At 50.0% G+C, this 17788-nt stretch overlaps 3 protein-coding genes across 3 annotated transcripts; 2 read left to right on the top strand and 1 right to left on the bottom strand.

The window, feature by feature from the left end:
• Positions 1–275: 275 nt before the first annotated feature.
• Positions 276–2082, top strand: PV10_07815 (uncharacterized protein). The gene is made up of 2 exons (XM_016372760.1): positions 276–622; positions 694–2082. Exons 1-2 carry the CDS (start codon positions 430–432, stop codon positions 1803–1805), a joined length of 1305 nt encoding a protein of 434 aa, XP_016222092.1. The 5' UTR covers positions 276–429; the 3' UTR covers positions 1806–2082.
• A 1251-nt stretch (positions 2083–3333) lies between these two features.
• On the top strand, positions 3334–4308 carry PV10_07816 (uncharacterized protein; the record flags this gene model as incomplete). The annotated part of the gene is made up of 4 exons (XM_016372761.1): positions 3334–3359; positions 3426–3762; positions 3837–4062; positions 4115–4308. 4 exons carry the CDS (start codon positions 3334–3336, stop codon positions 4306–4308), a joined length of 783 nt encoding a protein of 260 aa, XP_016222093.1.
• Positions 4309–12501: 8193 nt separating this feature from the next.
• Positions 12502–15272, bottom strand: PV10_07817 (uncharacterized protein; the record flags this gene model as incomplete). The annotated part of the gene is made up of 6 exons (XM_016372762.1): positions 12502–13551; positions 13628–13888; positions 13939–14100; positions 14148–14922; positions 14976–15053; positions 15106–15272. The coding sequence occupies 6 exons, from the start codon at positions 15270–15272 to the stop codon at positions 12502–12504; spliced, it is 2493 nt and encodes an 830-aa protein (XP_016222094.1).
• Between the last annotated feature and the right edge of the window lie 2516 nt (positions 15273–17788).

Genomic DNA, 17788 nt, shown 5'->3' on the forward strand with positions numbered 1-17788 from the left:
ATACTCACTGGCCATCTTGACGGTGCGTGTGACCTGAATGAACTCTGAGAGATCTTCTGTGTTGGCTACAGGATTGTAGTCGCTACCTGGCCAAAAGTTTGGCGCTGAATTGTTTGTGGGTGATGGATGATGTGGAAAGTCGGCCGAGCCTTGGCAGGACTATAGTCACGTGTACGGCTGGATCTCTAGTGGGACCTTTGAGATTCACGATCCCTTGAGACTCCCGGCCCCTAGTAAATTCTCCGGGCTCACGTCTTGCCCGAATCGAACATTCTGTCCACTTGAACAGACAATGCGTGGAATCGCTGCTAGCCCAACTCTCCTTACAACCAGTCATCCCGTGCTATAATGCTTTGATGTTTTGGACGCTTGGAACTTGACCTGTGGCGTTTCTGCGCTTCTGGCGCGTCACATTTATTCATCATTAAAATGCCTGTCAAATCGAGGTTTACCCGCCTCGATGCGTTCACCAAGACCGTGGAGGACGCTCGGGTACGGACCACGTCTGGTGGTGTTGTGACGATTACCTCGATTCTTCTCATCTTATACTTGATCTGGGGAGAATGGGCGGACTACCGCAGGATACTGGTGCAGCCTGAGCTCATCGTCGACAAGGGACGTGGTAGGTGGACCCCAGACTTGAAGTGGGAAACTCCCTTCATTGTTCACAGACTGACACATATGGCCTGGCAGGAGAGAAGATGGAAATACATCTCAACGTCACCTTCCCTCGAATCCCGTGCGAACTTTTAACGCTCGACGTCATGGACGTTTCCGGCGAACAACAGACAGGCGTTGTCCATGGGGTGAACAAAGTCAGGCTATCTCCCAGAGCAGAGGGATCACGAGTCATCGATACCACGGCGCTACAACTACACCAGCAGGACAACGCCGTCCATCTCGACCCGAATTATTGCGGCTCGTGTTACTCCGCCCCAGCGCCTCCGAATGCTGCAAAGCCAGGGTGCTGCAACACTTGTGACGAGGTCCGAGAGGCTTACGCTCAAAATAGCTGGTCATTCGGGCGTGGAGAAGGTGTTGAGCAGTGTGAAAGAGAAGGTTATGGCGAGCGGCTCCTAGCTCAACGAAACGAGGGATGTCGGATCGAAGGGGTTATCCGTGTCAACAAGGTCGTCGGGAATTTCCACATCGCCCCCGGGCGCAGCTTCAGTAATGGCAACATGCACGTCCACGACCTCAACAACTACTTTGAATCGCCTGTGGAAGGAGGCCACACCTTCACCCACGAGATTCACTCGCTTCGCTTTGGGCCGCAGCTTGACGGAGAAGGGGCGCAAAAATGGAGTGATCATCATCACGCCGATCCGCTCGACGCGAACCTCCAGGAGACTGACGAGGTGGCGTTCACCTACATGTATTTTATCAAAGTGGTCTCGACTTCATATCTTCCCCTTGGCTGGGACGAAGACAGATCGCTAAAGAAACACTCGAGCCTCGCGGACCTCATTCCGCTGGGGATGCAGGGCAAGGGTGCAGGCAGCCAAGGATCGATTGAGACGCATCAGTACTCTGTCACGTCACATAAGAGATCATTGGCGGGCGGCAACGATGCTGCAGAGGGGCATAAGGAACGGCTTCATGCACACGGGGGCATCCCGGGCGTCTTCTTCTCCTACGACATCAGTCCCATGAAGGTCATCAATCGTGAGGTGCGACCAAAGACTTTTGCCAGTTTCTTGACCGGAATTTGTGCCGTCATTGGAGGCACACTGACTGTCGCGGCTGCCATCGATCGCGGTTTGTACGAAGGGTCTACCAGATTGAAGAAGTCGCACACCGGTTAAAGATTATGAGATCAAAAGTGGTGCACCTTGTCTTTCTATAGAAATGAAGCAATTTAGAAGCAGCCGCCATCGATCTTTCACGATGGGAAGAATCACTCCATTGCGTTCTTGCTGCATCTAGCATGGGCGTCGTGGCAAAGAGCGTTGCAAGAAGAAGCCATGTAACACTAGCACACGGGAGTTCTTGGAAGCCGTGGAGGGCTAGAATCCCGTGCAATGTACGCATCGTAAGAATAAGAGCATGTGAAGGGAAAACCTATAGCGTATTGAAAGTCAGTCCATGATGTTCCTCGGCATAACTAGAGACAGCGGTGCGTTGAGAAACAAGGGGGACTTGAGGCGTGTTGTCAGAGAAACTGTTCTAAGCATCGACGACAGTCCAAGCTAGGACGATATGATATCGACCAAAGGAGGGCATTTGACGATGCCTCCTTTTTCGCTAGACATGCATCCTTTTCCGGCTCTTCCTAATGCAGTGAAGTTTCTTGAAGTCATCATGATGGGAGTTTGGGAGCGTTTCGAGAATGAGACCATTAGATTGGGGGTAGAACGTACAATTATAGAAACTTCTTGTAGGAGATTAGTCTAGAGGGAGACGAGATGGTAAGATGTTAGTATGAAGTCTCCTGTACGCCAGAAGTGCTGATGATACACAGAAAGAATATCTGATCATTGATGAGGTCGCATGAGACTCTGGTTCAAGTAAACCATCGACCTGGAAAGGTGTGAATTAGAGGATGAAGTTAATCACAATTGGGATCGGAAATATTTCATGCTGTCGCCAAGCTTTTATATCACTAACCATGATAGGTTAGCTACGCGGTACAGTATAATAAGAATACGACGCCTACCTCCAGGCCTCTAATAAGTAAGGTGATAGGTTAAGCCATGCGTGTCACTAACAGAAGTTGTTTCTTATGAAGGGATAAGCTTAATCGGTTGACCACAAAAGAACGATAGTCTAATCAGTCCGCGCAATAAGTAGTGTGCAAGAGGTGGTTCATAGACATAAGGAAAGTTCAAATTCGATCCCAGTAGCCAGGACAGATTATGTTGGACTGTTGTGTCACGTGGTGTCACGTGTGGTATCCAGACCTCTCCTCCAGCGTCGCTCATGACCTCCCACAACTCCTTCTCTTCAGTCAGATAGAGACATAGAAATCATTCAAATCATTGAAAATCAGTTGACTCATTTTAGAGGCCTCCAAGAGCCTACAGATTAAAGTTTCGGACTTGAGGTGGTGGATGACAAAGTGCACGCTCCTCGGCCTTGAGGCCTCTTGGCCGTGATGACCTCTGATGCCTTCCCCTCCACGTATCCCCGAAAAGCTGCCAATATTGTTCGGACGGTCATTGCCGTAGCGTGAGAATGCATTCGGAGTACTAAGCGTGCCCAAAGACAGTGGTCAAAGTTTCGAGAATGTTTACAGAACGCATATAGTCTCTTGACTCGCAAGAGTTCCTGGGTACGAAAGATCGTCGTTGTTCAATCGGCGCCAGCAAAACGACCATCTCGTACACGACCACAATGGGCTTGGGGCCCACAGAAGTTGTGTAAGCTACAATTGCAAGGCGGACATTTCCCAACTTGTAAACTCTAACCGATTCGTGTATTACCAGGATTTTGACTGGCGCGGGCAATGGGATCGGCCTAGCAATCACCAAGGGACTGTTAAAATCCGCAAAAGTCGCTCATATCGTCGCCGTCGATCTACAAACGCGCCAGTTGGAAATACTCGAGAAGGATAGCGCTGGACGACTTCACATTCTTCAGGGAGATGTAACTCAGAATAAGACGAATGAACACGCCGTGCAGCTGGCAGTCGAGAAAGGTGGTCAGATAAACTCGATCATCCTCAATGCTGCCGTGGTCAGGCCGATTGGGCCGCTAGCTACACTTGCTCTCGATGACTGGAAAAAGACATTTGACGTCAACTTCTTCTCCTCTATTGATCTTGTGAGCATTTCCTGCGCTGCAACATGTACTACAGCATGCACATGAAGAGACTCCTGTCTAATGCAAACCTTCAGATTCAGCAAGCTCTGCCAGAGCTGAGGAAAGTGAATGGTAACATCCTCATGACAACGACACGAGTTTGTTGGTCCCCAACTGAGTCCTGGACCTGCTATGCATCCACGAAGGCAGTGGTCAACTATTTCTGCTCATGTCTGCCCCTGGAAGAACCGCAGGTGAGAAGCATTGCCATATCTCCCGGCGCAGTGGCTACCGAGAATATGGCTGGAATCACCAAAGATCGTAAGCGAATCTGCTGTAATCGATCTGCCTTGGATGCTAACAACGCACTCAGCTGGATTTTCAAAGAATATCAGCCAGTTTCTGCAAGACCTGGAGTTGAGTGGGAAGCTACTGTCACCCGATCAGCCTGCTGCAGCGTTCGTCAAGTTGGTGGAGGACGGAGTCTCGGAAGAGTTCAATGGCAAGTCAGTCAATTGGGACCAGGTTCTTGGGATTGGGAAGACCCAGACGTGGAGGCAATCGTGAGATAGCGTACTCCCTCCGATCACACTTCGGAGATGTGGTGGTACAGCAACACAATCCAATGGTGATGACACAACATACAACGCAAGGCACCGTAGAAAACAAATGACTACTATTATTCGAGATGTGTTTTAGCTGAACATTATAGACTCTAATCACATGGCCTCATTACTTCTGACCAACTCATCTCTCTAGATTCTCTTGGATATTCTTATCTCAACAACGACAGTGTTCGGCGTCGAGATCAGTGCCAGGCTCAAACCATGGACAAACTACCATCATTTGGAAGAACTATCGGGCAAGTGGTCCTACCAACGTATGGAGTCTATGGACCATTGATTGCGCAAAATGCATCGAAAATCCAACAAACAAAACGAGAGACGTTCAAGTATGGACCTCACCCTCGTCAAGAACTCGACGTCTATCAATCATCGTCAATAACGACGACAAAAAAGGACACTCCCAAACCGCTTCTTGTATTCATGCATGGTGGTGGTTTCGCCAACGGAGACAAAGTCAACGAAGCCCAACCCCTGTTCTACAAGAATCTGGGTCACTTCTTCGCCGACGGCGCCGGCATCGAGACCATCTGCCTTAACTATCGTCTCATCAAACATGGCGGGAAGTTCCCCACGGGCGCTGAAGACATCGAGGCCGCGCTCAAGTGGATCGTGGACAATCATCAGGGCCAGCCATGCGACGCCTATCTCTTCGGCAACTCAGCTGGAGGGATCAACGTGGCCCATTGGTTGTTTGAGCCTGCGTTTTGCGAGTTCAGACGCTCCATCGTGGCTGGGAGTGGAGGCGTGAAACTGTCTGGCGTGATCATCCTGGGTGCGCTTTTCAGTTTCAAAGCTTCCTCTGCTCCCCTCCGACAGGCTCTTGCCGCATACTTACAAGAGGACGTGGATGATCGTTCCCCGGTCGCATCGCTGAACCGATGCGAAGAATCAGGCGAATTTTCCGCTGAAATTTGGCCTCGTCTGTTGCTTAGTAGTTGTGAATGGGATCCCGACGACATCATTAAAACTACGGAGGAATTTGTGCAGATTCTGCAGGCCAAGAGGGGTGTCGAGGTCGACTATTTGAAAATCAAAGGTCACAATCACATCAGTCCGCCCTTGGCATTAGGATCTGAGATCGAAGCAGAGGAAGCATGGGGTCACGAAGTTGTCGCTTGGATCAAGAGGTGATGGTCAGTTCTGTATCCAGGAGTGCATGCAATAAATGATGAATTGGCTTGCCGTTTACATTTGTCACTTATCCTCATCTCCATGACAGAGAGTGTTTCTAGAACACATTCGATCAGTGTGCATTGCCTAGCAACGCATTTTCCTTTGCCTAGAAAAGAACCCCTACACCAACTGTACAACTTGATTCATTTCATCAAGGCAAGCCCCATCCCTTCATCTCGACCGTGGCGTGATAGATACCCAGAGATCCTTTGGAAGCGCGACCATAGTCGTTTCATAATCTAAGGACTTTTCCGGCTTCGCTAATCGCATCTGCAATCATTGTCAGCCCTTCAAAAACGGCGTTGTCCAAAATGGTTTGCTTAAAGGGAGAAGACCTGCCTCATAATTCAACAGTAGTTCTGGTATCAGTTTCTTCATCTCTATCCAAGCAATGTGTTGGCCAATACAGACTCGTTTTCCGAACCCGAAGCCGTAGAAGGCACGTTCCATCTTGGCCCTGGTGGCCGTGTCTGCTTCGATCCATCGCTCAGGCCGAAACTCTTCAGGATTTGATCCCCAAACGTCTTTACGAAGTCGGAGAGCAGCAAAATTCAAAGCAACGGCCGTGCCCCCCGGGACGTAGACACCGGCAATGTGGGCGCCGCCGGGAGGAACTTCTCTCTCCAAGGGCGCTTGATTCACAGAGTGTAGTCTCATGGTCTCTTTGATAGTAGCGTCCAGGTATGGCAGTTTCTGTACCGACTCGAACGAGGGAGGCGACTTGAGATCTGCTGATTTCAATTCTTCCAATAAGGCCGTGAACCGCGATGGGTGGTTCAACAAAAACCAGATAATTTGAACCATGGTTGATGCGGTGGTCTCGGCCCCAGCGTTGATGGTTGAGATGACAAGTCCGACCACCGTTCCTTTATTTATCAAATCTGGTGACTTGGTCTGGCTTTCAAGGTACCATTGTAGAAGATCCGACTTGCTCTCACTTTCTGCTTTGGGGGCTCGTTCGTCAATTCTTTTCAAGGCTTGCAAACCCAAGAGACTCGTCCCTCTTCCTCGAACAAAGGCGTTTTTATAGATGAGCCTCTCGAGCCAGGGAGTAGCAAACCATCGGTACCAATGATCAAATCGCTGTCTGGCTCCCGCGAGTATGGTTTCAACTTGGTGTTCGGCGAGATCGACTTCGCTGAAGGCGACTCGGCAGATAGTCTCAAAGGCAAAGAATTTGATCCATCGCACCAAGTCGACGACGGGTGCATGGGAGCGGAGTCGCGAGTTCAAAAGATTGATTCCTTCGTCCACATGTGTCTCATACTCGCCAATTGCCCGTGGAGTAAATGCCCCGTTGATGTGTCGTTTGATCGCCGAAACTTTAGCCTCGTTTCTTGTCGTTGTAAGTGAATCTTGAAGTACTCCATTGATGATTGGAATTGCCGGTTCATAAGACACAGCCTAGGATTTGGTAATGATCAACACGTGGACGACTCAGGGGTTTCACTCCAGACACCTTACCTTCCTCCAAACGTTGCTAGTGGCGTAGATAGTCGGAATTGCCAAAGGATCACTAAACAACACATTCCTGGATGACCATTGCACGACGGGACCGTATTCTTTGTCAAGTCGAGTACAGAGGTCGACAAAAGTCTCGTTGCCATAATGGAACCTCCATGTAACCCCAAAGCTGGTCAGTTTGGCCCATCTGGGCCCCGGTATATGTCGGAGGCGGTAGTAATTCTGAAAGCTCGAAAACAATACCCACGAAACGAAACAAAGTACCAAGGCTAATAATCCCAACACGGCTGAAGGAGCGGCGAGGGAGATGGACGTCTTCAGCATTGCTAAGGGCGTCTTGATGGCTAAACAAGACTCAATGTTGTGGGAGTTCGGGAATGACCGTGAGCCGTTATCGTATAATTTATGTGTTAGGTGTACTTAGTCCAGTTTTCCCTTGCCTCCGATGAGCACGAAAAGATCATGGATTTCCGCACAGGTAACAACTTATTAGAACCACACCCACAAGGCGTAGGCTTTCCTCCATCGGCTGACCCCAGGTCTCCGGAAACCTTGACTCTTTTACTGAGGGACGGAACAGCTTGGCGGGGCGAGCTGACATCCACGGAGCACCGGGTGCCTGGATATGCCACCACATCTCCGAGATCGACTATGGGGCTAACTATGCAGACTAGGAATCGTGAGAATCAGAATGGATAGAAGGCGTAAAGTCCTCGTCATGATAAGCGATATCTAGGCTTGGTTCAAGCACACAACCTTGTCTTCCCAACTCAGGTCGCCACTTCAAGTTTCGAGGCCAGCAGAACAGCAACCGCAATCACAATGGCGATAATTCCAGCAAATCCTTTACCGCTGCTTTCCAAGAAGCCCAAGAAGTCGATTTTGGAACGACTGCCTGGGAAGTTGCCCACGTCGCGGATCCCCGCAGATTTAGATATTGAATCCGTGGCCAAGTCGATGGTTGAGAGGTTTCCCGCGTTGACCAAGGAATGCTTCACCGAGGACGCCTTGTGGCGTGACAGTTATGCACTGACAGGAACATTCCGAACGTTCTACTTTGACACCAACGTGGCGCAACAGTGGTTGATATTGCAGGAACATCGACAACCCACGTCCGGGCGATACATTGCAGGGAGCGGTAAAATCATTTCCACTGGTCCGGAGTCGTCGTATCTGGAATGCAAGTTCAGATTCACCACCAAAAACCCTGTCACGGAATGTTCGGGTTTCTTGTCCTTGGTTTCAACTCCATCTGGTGACGGATGGAGGATTTGGGTTTTGAGAACGGTGCTTGAGCAACTACCCGGTCACGGAAATGTTGATATTTACCAGCCTCCAGGCTCACCAATTTCGAATGGCATCTCATCAGAGCAATCGAAAGATCACAGACAGAATGGAAATAGAGACTCTATGATGAACGGCAATGGCGATTCTCATGATAACCCCTTATCGGACAACGCTGCCGATACGAATGGAACATCTGCAAAATCCAACACCCAGCATTTTCATGCCGTCGTTATCGGCGGTGGTCAAGCAGGTCTCTGTACTGGAGGCCGTTTACAAGCACTCGGTGTCTCGTATGTCGTGATTGAGAAGAATGCGGAAGTTGGAGATGCGTGGCGTCTAAGATATGAGTCTGCGAGACGTAAGTCATGTCTGCATGGGTCAACACTTCGTGACCGACTTGAACCACTAACCTATTGGCTCTTGATACAGTTCACACGATCCGCGAATACTGTGAGTCCTCTCTGGCATACATGAACCAACATCAACTAACATCAACCGTAGCGCATCTACCCTTCGATAGGACATTTGGGCCCTCCTATCCAGAATATCTGGGCAAGGAGGACCTTGCCAAGGGCCATCGGGAGTGGGCTCAGAAGTATGGGATTGTAAGTCATCAGAATTGGACAGGAGACCGATAACCAATATGTTAACGACGCTCATGACATCACAGAACATCTGGCTGTCGTCGACGGTTACTTCAGGTCAATGGGATCAGAAAACAGGCCTCTACACTTTGGCTGTGAACAGAAAAGACACTCCTATGGTCATCACGGCAAAACACGTTGTGATTGCCACGGGAGCAGGATCCCAAACCCCAGTTGTGCCACTTCTCGCAAACAAGGTAAATATACACTCAATGTACAATTTGAAAAAAGGCGTTTCGAGCTAAATGGACTCAAAGGATAAATTCCGGGGTCAGGTGTTGCATTCTGCAGACTACAGTACGGCTGAACCGTGGAAGGGCAAGGCTGGAATTGTCTTGGGCACAGCAAATACTGGTAAGATAGAGCTTGATCTATGGATCTTGCTAGTGAGTGGCTGACCGGTGAATTTAGCCCATGATGTGGCCGATGACATGTATGAGACAGGCATGACTGTCACAATGGTGCAGAGAAGTCGAACATGTGAGTATGACTCTCAGCTCAGTTTGCCGAATCCTGGCAATAGCGAACTACACAGAAGCTTAAGCTGACATTTTCGGGGGACACAGTCGTGCTACCACTCGAATATATTGAAGCAAGATACCATAGTAAGGAATTTACCAAGCGCATGCAGCCCAATTTACCAGTCCAAGCATCGACCTTGTTTGGCAGTATCTGATATGGTGATGCAGCATTATACAATACCAAGCTACCGACTGAAGCCAGCGATCGAATCATGTTCACGAATCCCGTGTCTATTGCTCGTCTCACATCGGCCAACACATTTCATGCCATGGCCCGAGCCGAACCTGAAAGATGGGATGCTCTTGAACGTGCCGGCTTCAAAGTTGATCCCTACGGTGACATCCAGGATGCGATCAATGTTCGCCTAGGTGGACACTATATCGATGTTGGAACCTCCGCCAAAATCTCCAAAGGATGGGTGAGTCGATCTCCTTGAGTTTCATCTCTTTTCATGCTCAAACTCACACATTCTACTTCATACCAGATCAAAGTCAAATCAGATGCTGCCGCGGTTTCATTCTACGAAGAAGGATTAGAATTTGCGGACGGAACAAAAGTCGAAGCCGACGTCGTGGTATTTGCCACTGGATTCCTGGGCAACCTGCGAAACCACGTCGAACAGATTTTTGGAAAAGATATCGCCGATCGAGGAGGCGATTGTTTCGGTCTCAACGAGGAAGGAGAGATTCTTGGGGCGTTCAAGCCTGTGCCGCGTAAGTCACTCCCAAATCGATTGAGTCTACTACTAGCTCCTTCAATCGCCTCTATATAGCAGGGCCAATCCACGATGACAGCTAACATGATCTATTTTGTCTCCAGAACCAGGTCTTTGGTATATTGGAGGCGCGCTGGGTCATGCCAGGTGGTATTCTAGATTCTTGGCTCTTTCTATCAAGGCCGACGAACTCGGTACGCCCTTGCCAGTATATGATGGATGTAAGCATAGATTAGTAGATGAATAGTGCAAGGTGTTATATGACAGCTACATTTAGAGATTTTATGCGATGTTGTGGACAATACCAGGATACAACAACACAAACAGCTATCGAAGGTGAAGACTAAGTATATTTCATGAAACACGCACTGTGCATCTGATATCGGCATTCCGTTGGGACTTTCAAGCGTGGTTCGTTACAGGCTCTGATCTGTAACCTATCTATTAATGCCGCTTTACTGACGCTGCTCTGGGGAAGCTGATCCTCAGGATGCTGGTCGAGATCTCCTCTAGAAATGAAAACAATCAGATATTCTCATCTACTCTGATTCTCCGTGCAAACTGTATCCTGCAGTCCGAACCCCGGGAAATGCACTATAGCCAATGTCGGTCGGAGCTGTGAGTGGGAGTGGGTACCGAAGAGGGTCAAAAGCTTCGGAGCAGAGGTGGTGTGGCTGTGTGGTGAGCAATAGGATTGGTTTGCATCGGTGTTTTGGAACTCATTCCACATAATATCAGCGATTCAGGGGCAAACGTGACCTGGAACAGATCTCGGCAATGGGCAGTCGTAGCTAGACCGACATATACAGTTCCACCTTCTGGTAGCAGGTGGGCCTTTTATCCAGCGGACTGCAAGGCCATCTTGCTGGGGATTGTATAGGTGGAACAAACGGGCTGTGGTTATCATTTTACGACTCGTAATCGACAGTCCGACCGAGCTTGAAGCTCATGCTCTCGATTCTCCACAATGGCCAGGGGAACAACCATGAAGGCACTCCGCCAAACAGCTCAAAGCACCGCCGTCGTTGACCAAGTGCTCATTCCTGTTCCCGGCCCAGGGGAGGTTCTCGTCAAAATCTACACGGTAGCATTGAGCCCATATGACTGGAAGATGCTCTACGGCCGGGCTCCGCCAGTGCCAACAGTCTTGGGTTGTGACTTTGCGGGCGTGGTTGAGACCGTGGGTCTGAACGTGACGAGACTGAAACCTCAAGACCGTGTCGCAGGAATGGTGCAGGGAAGGAACATCCTGAGACCTGATGATGGCGCGTTCGCTGAGTATGCTGTCGTCCAAGCACATGTGTTGCTGCATCTTCCTCAAGATTTGTCTTTTGAGGATGGCGTCACAGTACCCATTCCCACCTTTACGGCGGGATTCTGTCTCGAACATGTCATGGGCGTTGCTGTGCCGAAGCCGGCGTCAGAGCCTGGATCATTGTTGCAGGGAGGGGAGGGCGGAGCGGCATCCGGACCGAATGGACCCGTAGAGTCTGACAAAGGGTCAAGCAACGCTCCAATGCTGCTCGTATATGGTGGAGCGTCATCGTCAGGACTGATGTTGGTCCAGATGGGAAAGTTGTAAGTGATAAGAGTTTTCCATGAAGAAGAGCAAAACTATCAGTCATTCAGTCACTGACATCTTGAGTTCGGCAGGGCTGGGATGAAGGTTATGGCCGTGTGCTCCAAGGACAGTTTCGACCTGGTAAGGAGTTTTGGTGCCGACGTACTCTTCGACTATGTAAGTTCATACCTGAATCCTCTGGGCACCATTACCATCGTAGGAGCAATTCTGCTGTCACGGTTTCGCGCCTCAAAGGAAGTTAATCGCTCACTATTAGTTTTTCACAGCGTGACGAAATCTGCGAACAAGCCTTGCAGGCCTTCACGGCTGGACGCGTACGGTACACGGTTGACTGTATCGCCGACGCCCAGTCTGCAACGATCTGTTCGGCAGCAATGGGCTCGGAGCCAGGAACATACATTAGCTTCACCTCAGCTGGACCAGCACTGAAGCACGAGAACGTCAAGTCAGTCAAAATTGTCTCATTCACCGTCATCGGAAGGCCGTTCTCCTTTGGGCCCGGCGCACCAACGTTCCCCGTGATCGACGACCATGTTGCGTTCGGCGAGAACTTTGCCATCAAGATCGAATCTCTGCTCGGCAATGGACAGCTACAGCCTCTCAAATCCGAGGCGAGATATGGAGGGTTGGCGGGGATTGTGTCGGGTTTGGAAGATTTGAAGGCGGGACGAATTAGAGGGCGAAGACTGGTATATTCCATCTAATTAGATACGGATACTTCGTATATACCTGCCACTAATGATGCTCCTAGCGCATCGCTCCACCTATCTGATGATGATGGGTTTGCAAGTGCGCCGACTCTCTATTCAGCAGCTGCCGTAGGACATTCACAAAAGCCATCGACAAATCCCAGCTGCGCATGTCCTGAAGAATTCGAATCGTTTCATTCAGTGCTTGCACGGGGCTATGCGGATTGCCTAAAACTGGAACTCCATAAACACCGACTATGACATGATCTCCGCCTTCTTGAATCCATTTCGATATCCGCAGGTGCTCAACATCTCCGGTCGTGACGGGACGGTCTAGAAAAATTGGCCGTTGGTTGTCGTGGTTGTCGTGGTCGACATGGTCGTGTTTTGGTTCGGCGAGTAATGACGCGACGCACCAGAGAGCCACACCGGCGTAAAATAGATGAAATGGTTCGTAGGGGGCATTGAATGGGAAATCTCGACTAATGGCCATGATCTGGGCACTGTGATAAGCTACTTTCCGCAGCCTGATCGGGTCTTCTTGACCCCAGATTTTCATCCGTTCTTTGGCTGCCATATTCATCCCCGATGTGCGCAGCAAGGCGGGAAGCCAATCCATGAGATCACTGGCACCGTACAGATGGCATATGTGGATAATTGATGTCCGTTCAACCTGAAGGGCCAGCTCTTTTTCATCGACCGTCGCTCGAAGGTTGCTTAGCGAGGTTGAGTAATTGTCCATCGTTTCTAGAAGGTTATTTTTGTGCGCTACGAGAGGCCATTGTTCCGGCACAACGTCCATGAGAGGGGAATTCTGCAACTCCTTAATAGACCAGAGGAATCGAGCCAGCGTTATCACCATCAGGTGAAAATGTTGGGGATCTCGGAGCTCAATGTCCAAGGCGAGCTTGGTGTCAAAGGAACTTCGCATAGCGATGCGGAAACTAACTGGGTCATTGAAAGTCGATGTTCGAGGAACAAGAGCCTTCCAAGCATGGGCTGACGTCGCTTCCCAGCGGGCAGCATCCTCGGGCAGACTGAGTCGGATATCACCTACGCTCATTGTTGGACGTCGATTGTGAAGGAATGAAACCGAGGCATCAAACTCCTGTACACTGCGTTAGTCATACTGGGGATCGATCGACCAATCAATCATGACAATTGCCACATGGTATAGGACATACATATATTGCCCAGCCAAGTCGTTTTCGACGCTCGGAATAGATCCATGCCGCCCATTGAGATTGGGTGTTGTTTTCTACCGTTCGTGTTGGCTTGTAGGGAGAAAATAAACCTGTGTTCCTTGCATGACGGACCAAAGAGCATCGTACCGACTCGCTGTTGTTGAAGAGGGTTCGATCGCCACTGCAGTAGCCGTATTTTCCCAGTAACAGTTGTGCGGTTAAATATGGTTCCGACTTGATGATGTCAGGATCGGACTCCACCTGGAGACAAGTGTCAGAGATCATGCAGGTGAGAAAGATGTTCGACGTACCACTGATATGGAAAGACGCCGAACGATTTCGGCGAGAGCTGTTGCGAACTGGGGGGCGCCGCTCAATCGTGTGAAGCGGGCACCGATACTTGCTATTACAAGCACGAGAAGCTCAGGGGCGCCGTTTGGATCGAAGGTGGGCCGATGAACGAAACTGACAGCCTGAGGATTGATCAACACAAGGTTCAAAAGCACAGCTCTCGACGTACCGGACGCCAATTGGCGAAGAATAGGTCAATACAATGGTCGAGTTTCTCCTTGGATGGAAAATAATCGGTTGCAATGCTCTTCCATAAGGGTCGTTCGAGGGATAATTTGATATAGTGCTGGACTCGTTCTCTGTCTAACTGGGTCATGCGTTCGATTTGGTAGTGAGAGCCCAAGGCTTGATGATCCACTCGATCTGCTCCTAGCTTCGGAATAGCGAGCGGTCGCCCTGGTAGCATTGCATGGTCCAACAGCCAGTTTTCCGAGCTCGGACCGTTCTCTTGGTAGGTTGATGCAGGTTCTTGAGCGTTTAGAGGCGTTTCGGCCAATGAGGCTGAAGAAGTCGAGAAATTATGAAGGTCTCGCTCTGCCGCGGGACTGGGAAAGTTGATTTCATCATCCTCACAGATGTTTTGAAAGATCCAATCAAGGTCATGCACTTCGTAATCATGGAACAGATCCTCTGAGAAGTTTCTATGAGGTCCCATACTTCCGAAAAGATCGAGTGTTTGCTGAGGCGACGGGTCAGACGTTAGTTGCTGTCCGTCAGAAGCCCAATTCATTGACGGCGTGGTGAAGTCTGGCGGGTTGGGTATTATATCCGTGATTGAAGCATCCCACAGCTCCGTTGCCGACGTGGTTGGCGTCGGTTTGGATGTCTGACTCGAATCTTTCGTGATACGGCCAGCTGGCGACCTGGTTGGATATGTGCAAGCGGCAGAACTGCGATGGCAAGCCAGGCATTTTGGTCGATCAGCAGAACACTTGATTTTGGATCTTGGATTCGTTAGTACAACGACCACAGATCTCCAAATACCAGCTGTGAGTACCGTTGACAACGATCGCAAGACCACCTCTTTTCACTTCGACCTGCCTCATGCAACTTCATGTGGCGGTTGAAGCTGTCTCTAGAACAATTGGTCAGCAGGTTGACTTGGGTCGCTGTTTATCGGCGCATACTTGCGAGAGAAGTTTTTGAGGCAGACTGGACACGAATGCATGAGGTCTTTGCTACAGAGAACTTCTAATGGGGTGAATTTGGTGACAAAGATTAAAAGTCCCTTTAACGTAGGATAGACAAGACGTGTGAGCGAGAATGCTTGGTGGGGCACCAGTGAAGCGAGCATCGCAACTGCGGTTTATACGATTCCATCCTTCCTTTCCCCAGCAGAGATTTTCCGGGCATACGTGGGGAGAGAAATGTGCGGGGAAGAAACAAACGGGCGCGATTCTTAGGGGAATGCAGGGGTTGTTCTTAGAGGCCATCGGGCCCGAGGCCCCCTCGGCCTGCACGCCAACGAAGCCTAAATAATCCTACCACATTCACCCTCAGTTACTGTAAGCGGATGACTTCAAACTCAACATACAACGCTGCATAACGCATGAAAACTCGCCTATTCCCCATTCTGCTTAAGAAATAAAGGCAAGTTGAATTTCTGGCCTTTGAAATCTACCCTCTTTCACAAAAGATTTCGTACCTCGGGTCCTGGCTGTAAGTATGATGCGGATGAAGGGCGGCTGTCTCCGACGCGGATCGCCACCCCTGACCACGGAAAGGAGGTTCTGATACGAGCACAAATACATCACCGACCATCATGAGCTTGGTGCACGACTAACAAGAGCGCCATCTGGTCCGCCTGTTCTTTCTTCTGAGCCATGTTGGTTTGCATTAGTCTATCACAGATCGCGGGGTTGAAGTGCATTCCAAGTCGAGAGATTTCAGCGGATCGAGGTCCAAACCACCACCACCCGCCACCCGAACTCCGAGATCTGCACCAAACTGCCCCTTGGCGAAATGATTGTCTAAGGGACGGAGTAATTAGTGCGACGCATGATCTCGATACATCGAAACTGGGCTGACAGGGTCGCTCGCCTTGCCTAGCTTACATGATCTAATCAAATACTTGATGGTCCATCAAGTTAGAGGACTGTCCTCTTCCATTGAAGCCTTCCGACATCATCACCAGACACAGAGTCGAGATCTATAGTCAACATGACCAAGCCCACTGCAAAGACCGAGTTTGTATTTTTGACGGTCCCAGACGATGTCAAACCAGAAGACCCATCCAACCAACAAGGTCAAGATTTGCTAAAAGCGTTTCAGGCAGTCAAAGAGCAGGAGGGATTTGTACTGTCAGGTTGGGGAAGGTCCGAGGAGGACAAGAACGCAATCACATGGATCACTGGTACGTCCTCGCGATGTATTCAATCCTTTGAAAGGCCTTGTTGACTGTGCAAAAACAGAATGGTCCAATAATAGTGCAACGATGGACATCGAAGGCTTGAAACCTCTGGCTTTGGGAACTCCTGAGATTCTCAAGATCAAAACCGTTTTGGAGCCTACCTTGTCTGAAGTGGGTGGACTAAAAGCCAGCGCGTGTGTCGATGTCACCACATTGACGTTGAAGGGCAATCGTACCGAAGAGGAAATCGTTGCAGATTGGGAATGTATTCAGCGGATGAAGAAGTGTGTTACTCAAGATGTTGCTGCCGAAGTCCAGCCGGGGTTTTACTGCCTGAGCACCACCGACACGTTTCCCCAGCTCGACTTCGACAAAAGTCCGACGAGAAAGGCAGATCTGTGCGTTGCGGTTGTGGGTTGGACATCCATGCAGCAGCATCTGGATATGTGGAAAACAGACGATTTCAAAGCCATGATTCCCTCCGTTCGGGGTAGACTATTGCCGTACCCGCAGGGAGCTGGAATGAAGCATAGCCATTTCCATCTGATTTGAGGTTTTGCATAGAGGTTATCAATTCACTTTCACCCGACTCCGCGTCTTGGAGCCGTAGACTTCGGCTCGCAACCTGGGGTATTCGTAGACAGGCATCTAACTACTCCGTAGTGGGGATTGGTATGACGCCACCACATCAACCCCGGTTCCGAAATGTCCACACTTATGAACGGGGATCGGAGAGATGGAGCAACATTTACACTCGAGCCAAACTGTGAATAAACTGGGATGACTAAAAGCCGTACATGGTGAGGCTGATCTCAACGAAAAGAGCTTCCCGTAAACAGCTGCTCTCATATAAGGACGGCGATCTGCATTGTCATCCGTGACCGTTGCAATCAAACAACACAGACAATACACGTCAAGCTTGCCCTGAAGAATTGATAATCTTCCACTGCCAGATATGGGTTCAGTCGAACTGAGCCTACCCGTTCAAGACTTGAGGGCGTCGTTGAAGGCGTCGAAAATTTTAACCCCGGACTCAGAGGGATATGCCGAGAGTCTTCATCGATGGTCAGAGGCGGCTGAGAAGCGAGCCGTAAGTCAGAGCACCTTCTCCGACGAATATCAGCGATCACCCGGTTCTAACTACAGATCTTCCATGTTCAGGCTGTCGTCGTACAAGCCACTACAGCGGAGGATATTGCCAAGAGCCTGCTATTTGCGCAAGACCAGGGTCTAGAAGTTGCCGTCCTGGGCGGAGGACATTCCACGTCTGGCTCCTCGTCTACTGAAGGAGGGCTCGTGGTTGATCTGAGTAAGATGCGCCAGGTGACCATCGACACCGAAAACCAGACAATCACGGCGCAAGGAGGCACCATTTGGGAGGATGTCGATCTTGCCGCCGCCAAATACGGTATGGCCACCGTGGGAGGAACAGTCAACCATACGGGAGTCGGAGGTTTGAC

The sequence above is a fragment of the Exophiala mesophila genome, assembly GCF_000836275.1.
Source record: "Exophiala mesophila strain CBS 40295 unplaced genomic scaffold supercont1.5, whole genome shotgun sequence".
Classification (NCBI taxonomy): domain Eukaryota; kingdom Fungi; phylum Ascomycota; class Eurotiomycetes; order Chaetothyriales; family Herpotrichiellaceae; genus Exophiala; species Exophiala mesophila.